The sequence below is a fragment of the Sorex araneus genome, chromosome X (assembly GCF_027595985.1).
Source record: "Sorex araneus isolate mSorAra2 chromosome X, mSorAra2.pri, whole genome shotgun sequence".
In the NCBI taxonomy this organism is placed as follows: Eukaryota; Metazoa; Chordata; class Mammalia; order Eulipotyphla; family Soricidae; genus Sorex; species Sorex araneus.
The window spans coordinates 158,317,496-158,323,366 of record NC_073313.1 but is presented as its reverse complement, the minus strand read 5'-3'; the positions used below and the strand labels follow the sequence as shown (position 1 = coordinate 158,323,366).

Below are 5,871 nucleotides of genomic sequence, written 5' to 3'. Positions count from 1 at the left end.
CTCTGTCTCTCTCCCTCCCCCTCCCTCCCTTCTTCTTCCTCTCTCTCTCTCCCTCCCTCCCTCCCTGCTTCTTCCTCTCTCTCTCCCTCCCTCCCTCTCTCTGTCTCTCTCTGTCTCTGTCTCTGTCTCTGTCTCCCTCCCTCCCTCCCTGCTTCTTCCTCTCTCTCTCTCCCTCCCTCCCTCTCTCTGTCTCTCTCTGTCTCTCTCCCTCCCTCCCTTCTTCTTCCTCCCTCTCTCTCCCTCCCTCTCTCTGTCTTTCTCTGTCTCTGTCTCTCTGCCTCTCTCTCTGTCTCTCTCTGTCTCTGTCTCTCTCCCTCCCTCCCTTCTTCTTCCTCCCTCTCTCTCCCTCCCTCTCTCTGTCTTTCTCTGTCTCTGTCTCTCTGTCTGTCTCTCTGTCTCTCTCTGTCTCTGTCTCTCTGTCTCTGTCTCTCTCCCTCCCTCCTTCCCTGCTTCTTCCTCTCTCTCCCTCCCTCTCTCTCTGTCTCTGTCTCTCTGTCTCTGTCTCTCTCCCTCCCTTCTTCTTCCTCTCTCCCTCCTTCCCTCTCTCTGTCTTTCTCTGTCTCTCTGTCTCTCTTTCTCTCTCTCTCTCTCTCTCTCTCTCTCTCTCTCTCTCTTTTTTTGCTTTTTTTTTGGGGGGGGTCACACCTGGCGATGCACAGGGGTTACTCCTGGCTCTGCACTCAGGAATTACTCCTGGCGGTGCTCAGGGGACCATATGGGATGCTGGGGATCGAACCCGGGTCGGCCGCGTGCAAGGCAAACGCCCTACCCGCTGTGCTATCGCTCTAGCCTCTCTCTCTCTCTCTCTCTCTCTCTCTCTCTCTCTCTCTCTCTCTCTCTCTCTCTCTCTCTCTCTCTCTCTCTCTCTCTCTCTCTCTCTCTCTCTCTCTCTCTCTCTCTCTCTCTCTCTCTCTCTGTCACACACACAAGGTCTGTACAGGGTGCAGGGGACAAATCCGCAGTGACCTCTGAGGCCTTCCGGAAGTCCCCAGGTCGGGGCCTTGGGGAAGAAGAGCAGCGCACCAGCCGGCACTCGGGTCCTGGAGGGTGGTGCCATCAGTTCTCTCTGAGGACTCCCAGCGCCCCAGCACACCCCCTCCCATTCCCTTAAATTCCCAGCAGAGTGAAAGCCTTCACACCGCTGGAGTCCCACTGAGACCCTCGGACTCCACCTCACGCCTTCCAGGGAGGTCGGAGCCACCGCCCTGTCCAGGGTCTCCAGGCAGTAGAGTTCCCTCCAGGAGGTCCCAATCCGCGAGAAGAGATGCCAGCACCGCCCATGACCACACTAAACCCCTGCCCGGAGCTTCCTCGCAGGACACCTTGGCAGTGGCGGGTCTCAGGGATCGCGCACCCCAACTAGCCCCCCTTTCAGCGCTGCAACCCCGCCCCGCGGCCCTGCCCCATGACGTCATAGGGCAGGTGCGGCTCTCTGAGGCAGAGCTGCGAGCAGGTACCGGGGCCTCTGTGCCCATGCCGGGGTCTGGGCCTCACCTGGCCCTGAGGACATCTTCCCCTCCCCCACCTCGGCCCTCTGAGCCAGAACCATGCGCGAGATTGTGCTCGTCCAGGCCGGCCAGTGTGGCAACCAGGTCGGCGGGAAGGTGGGCATGACCTCCCGGGCATCGTGGGGCTGAGGGCAGGGAAGGGAGCAGTAGTGGTGAGGGGGGTGCAGGCGGGGTGACCAAGGCCGAAGGTCTCATTGGGGGAAGTGGGTGCCCCCTTCCGAGCGGCACCTTCTCAGCTTGACCTCCATCCCCCGGTCCAGAAAGAGTGCTCGTGACCACACACCTGTGTGCGCTTTAATGAAGGGCCTTTGAAATAAGCCCCTTCCGAGGGTTCCTCCAAGGACCAGTTTGTCCCCATTGCATTTGGTCCCTGTGGTGGGTGTGGGGGCTGAGGGCTGTTGTTTGAATGGCAAAGACAGTGGTGTTATTAGGTTGCAGACACTAAGGGGGCTTCTTACTGAGCTACAGAGACTGGGGGGTTCTGTAATTTCTCCATGTGAAAGGATTTTTATTTGGGGGGCCAAACCTGGTGGTGCTCAGGACTAACTCGTAGCTCTCCACTCAGGGATCACTCCTGGTGGGACTTGGGCAACCACATGCAGCACCGAGAATCAAACCCAGGTTGGCCGCGAGCACGGCAAGTGCCCCACCTGCTGAACTATTTCTCCAGGCCCCTCCATCTGGAAGGGTGGTTTGGAGTGTCAGCCTGGTCTTTGGGGTGGCCACAGATGACTATGTGCAGAAGTGAGCACTGTGGGAAGGAAGGGAATAGACTTGAGCTCTCTCAGAACTGCATATTGTCTCCTCCCTCCTCACCCCTTCCCTGCTGCAAACTCACCATGGAGCCTATCCCCTCCCCACAAGGCTCCATTCACACCCTTTCCCCACCTAACCCACCACAGGCGGTGCCCAGAGGCTACATGGAGGTCACTGCATAAACTCGTGCTGCTTGCAGGGGTGGGGAGAGGGTGGGGAGCAGTGAGATCTGTGCCAGGAGACAGGAATGCCTTGAGGAAGACACTGGGCAGGGTGCTCCTGGTTCTCTCTGCCAACACCCACCCAGCATCTGGGATACTAGTGAACTGCCCAGCTGGATGATGGCTTCCACCACCTCTCCTGGAAGGTCGTGGGCTGCGTCCCCAGCCTTTCAGTCAAGCACGTGTTAGGACTCCTGCTCTGCTCTGCAGGAAAGAGGCCCTGGACTGCAGCTGCACAGAGACAGGAGTACAACATTTGCCCCTGCAGGATTCCTGTAGTCCAACCGCAGTGGCATAGGACATAGGGAAGTTGATTCTGGTGGACCCTCGCAAGGTTTCTTTCATTTCCAGTTCTGGCAGGTCATCAATGATGAGCACGGAATCCTCCCGGATGGCAGTTACCAGGGAGACAATGACTTGCAACTACAGAGGATCAATGTCTACTATAATGAAGCTGCTGGTGAGGACTGCGGGGAGGGTGTCTGCCCACTCGGATTTGGTCTCCACACAGTGATAGCACTAACGTCACACATGACTGAGAAATGCGTCACATGCATTTTCCGTGTTAATACAGACACAAACCTCCTAAGGCCCTGCATGCTTGTCACAACCCAAGATGCCCCTTAACTACCCACAGAGAGCAGAGTCAGGCCCTCATTCTCTTCCTTGTGTCTGGGATTCTGGGATGTTCTCTGCCAAGGTCAGCTGTGGCAGGCACACAAGCATGGCCTGTGTATGACATCTGCACAACCCTGAGTCTCACCCAGCTCTGTCCCCTCAGGAAACAGGTATGTCCCTCGGGCTATCCTGGCGGATCTGGAACCAGGCACCATGGACTCAATCAGATCTGGGCCAATTGGCAAGATATTCAGGCCAGACAACTTTGTATTCGGTACAGTGAGTGTGTGGATGGGAACAGGCTCAAGGTGGCTCCTGCTTCAACATGGTGGAAACCTCAGTTTTTCTTTGGGAGGTCGGGCAGGGATTGTACCCTATGTCTTGGCATAACTGTACCTGGGGTTGCTCAGGTCCTGTCCGTATAGCTCCAAAGGTCAGCCTGCAGGGGCTGCTGTGCTGCCCTTGCCCCAGAGCAGCCTTGGAGGAGGAAGCTCAAAGAGCAGCAAGAAAAGCTTTCAATAGTATCTAATAAGCCACAGGTCATTTCAAACGACGAAGGGGATCAGGTGGCCTCTGCAATGAACCACAGGCTGTGCAAGAGGTTTGAACATGGCTCAGAGCCTGCCCACTCCTCTGTTCACCTGTGCCCATGTATCAGTTCCATATTTGAGAGTTTATAGAGTGTCTCAATTCTAATCTTGAAACCAGTTAGGTTTTGTTAAACTTGTTTCCCGCTCAATTAGTAACATCATCTGAATTCACTTTTTACTTGTTTAGGACCCAAATATTTTTAAAAGTCACTGGCATATGGAAAATTATTTTTAAGCCTGCTTTTCATGCTCCTGACCTGGGTTCAATTCACAGCAACCGACCTTAAGCAATGCCAGAAGTGACCCCTGAGCACAGAGCCAGGAGCACCACCAGGTGTGACCCTCAAAAAAAAAAATTCTTTAAAAGAAATTCTAAGGGCCGTAGCAATAGTACAGTGGGTAGAGTGCTTGCTTTGCGTGCAGCCAGTCCATGTTGGATCCCCAGCATCCCATAAGGTCTCCTGAGGCCAGCCAGGAGTGATTCCCTGAGTGCTGAGTAAGCTTTAGCTCTGAGCACAGCAAGATGTGGCCCCAAAACAAAACAAAACAAAAAAATCTGTAGCCCAAAAAGTTAAAAGATACAAATTTATAACTCTAAGACTAATCTGGAGTCCAAACAAAGGGATTTGCTATTCCTCTTACCTTTGTTTCTAAAGTTCTCCTTCCCTCTGGCAGGCCAGAGTGGTGCCGGCAGCAATTGGGCCAAGGGTCACTATACAGAGGGTGCAGAGCTGGCAGACTCGATCCTGGATGTAGTCCGGAGGGAGTCTGAGAGCTGTGACTGTCTGCAAGGCTTCCAGCTGACCCACTCACTGGGGGGCGGCACTGGCTCCGGGATGGGCACCTTGCTCATGGACAAGATTCGTGAGGAGTACCCTGACCGCATCATGAACACCTTCAGCGTCCTGCCCTCCCCCAAGGTGTCAGACAATGTTGTGGAGCCCTATAATGCCATCCTTTCCATCCATCAGCTGGTGGAGAATTCAGATGAGACTTTCTGTATTGATAATGAAGCCCTGTATAACATCTGCTTCCGCACCCTGAAACTGTCCACTCCCACCTATGGAGATCTCAACCACCTGGTATCAGCCACCATGAGTGGGGTTACCACCTGCTTGCGCTTCCCGGGTCAGCTTAATGCGGACCTTCGCAAGCTGGCTGTGAACCTGGTGCCCTTCCCCCGGCTGCACTTTTTCATACCCAGCTTCACGCCCCTGACCAGTCAGGATAGCCGTCGGTACCGAGCCCTGACAGTGCCTGAGCTAGTCCAGCAAATGTTCGACTCCAAGAACTTGATGGCTGCGTGTGACCCACGCCAGGGCCGCTACCTGACCGCTGCTGCTGTCTTCAGGGGCCACATGTCCATGAAGGAGGTGGACGAGCAGATGCTGAATGTGCAAAACAAGAACAGCAGCTACTTCGTGGAGTGGATCCCCAACAATGTGAAGACTGCCATGTGTGACATCCCGCCTCGAGGCCTGAAGATGTCAGCCACATTCATTGGCAATACCACGGCTGCCCAGGAGCTGTTCAAGCGCATCTTGGGGCAGTTCTCAGCCATGTTCCGGCGCAAGGCCTTCCTGCACTGGTATATGGGTGAGGGCATGGATGAGATGGAGTTCACAGAGGCTGAGAGCAACATGAACGACCTGATGTCTGAGTACCAGCAGTGGCAGGATGCTAGGGTTGAAGAGCAGGGTGAGCTGGAGGAGGAAGAAATATAAGAACCTTCCCCATTTAATCACACAGCCTTAGTAAACAACTTTACTTGTCCTCAACCAAGGGTTCTCTCTCTCTCTCTCTCTCTCTCCATTCAGGTGTTCTGGTTTACCTGTCAGAGAATTATACTGTTGAAGTACTAATGTCCATCACTCCTAAAAGTTAGTCTTCTCTTTTAAGATATCTTAACAGCATGTCTTTCAAACCTTGTCTTTTTAGTCCTACCTTCAATTAATTGTACTCATTCTTAAGCAGTTAAGTGGTTTTGGTTTTTTCATTTGACCAGAATTGCATTTCTACTCTAATGTATTTTAATAAAGTTATTTAGTTTTTCTTTTTCTGTGATTAAAGTATTAAATGAAAGCATACAGTAAAGGTACCCAGTCAGAGGATGCAGGGGATGAGGTTGGAGATAAAATAATCCTTTCTCCTTTGCTGTAATCCTACAACCATTTCTGT

General features: G+C 53.5%; 1 protein-coding gene across 4 annotated transcripts; it reads left to right on the top strand.

Annotated features, from left to right (window-relative positions):
• Positions 1–1,547: 1,547 nt before the first annotated feature.
• Positions 1,548–5,417, top strand: LOC101541131 (tubulin beta chain-like). Of its 4 annotated transcripts, none has more exons than XM_004620671.1 (4): positions 1,548–1,604; positions 2,837–2,945; positions 3,267–3,377; positions 4,369–5,417. In XM_004620671.1, the coding sequence occupies exons 1-4, from the start codon at positions 1,548–1,550 to the stop codon at positions 5,415–5,417; spliced, it is 1,326 nt and encodes a 441-aa protein (XP_004620728.1). The 4 variants fall into 4 exon arrangements, with proteins under 4 accessions (XP_004620728.1, XP_004620727.1, XP_054977389.1 ...); XM_004620670.1 differs by having other exon boundaries at positions 2,837–2,963; XM_055121414.1 differs by lacking the exon at positions 2,837–2,945 and having other exon boundaries at positions 1,548–1,584.
• Positions 5,418–5,871: the final 454 nt, after the last annotated feature.

Bases quoted from the DNA above. Each gene is read 5' to 3' on its own strand.
- LOC101541131 (XM_004620670.1), top strand. From the start codon at position 1,548: ATGCGCGAGATTGTGCTCGTCCAGGCCGGCCAGTGTGGCAACCAGGTC. The intron at 1,605-2,836 runs GTGGGCATGACC...TTTCATTTCCAG, and splicing joins GCAACCAGGTCGGCGGGAAG to TTCTGGCAGGTCATCAATGA. The intron at 2,964-3,266 runs GTGTCTGCCCAC...CTGTCCCCTCAG, and splicing joins TGGTGAGGACTGCGGGGAGG to GAAACAGGTATGTCCCTCGG.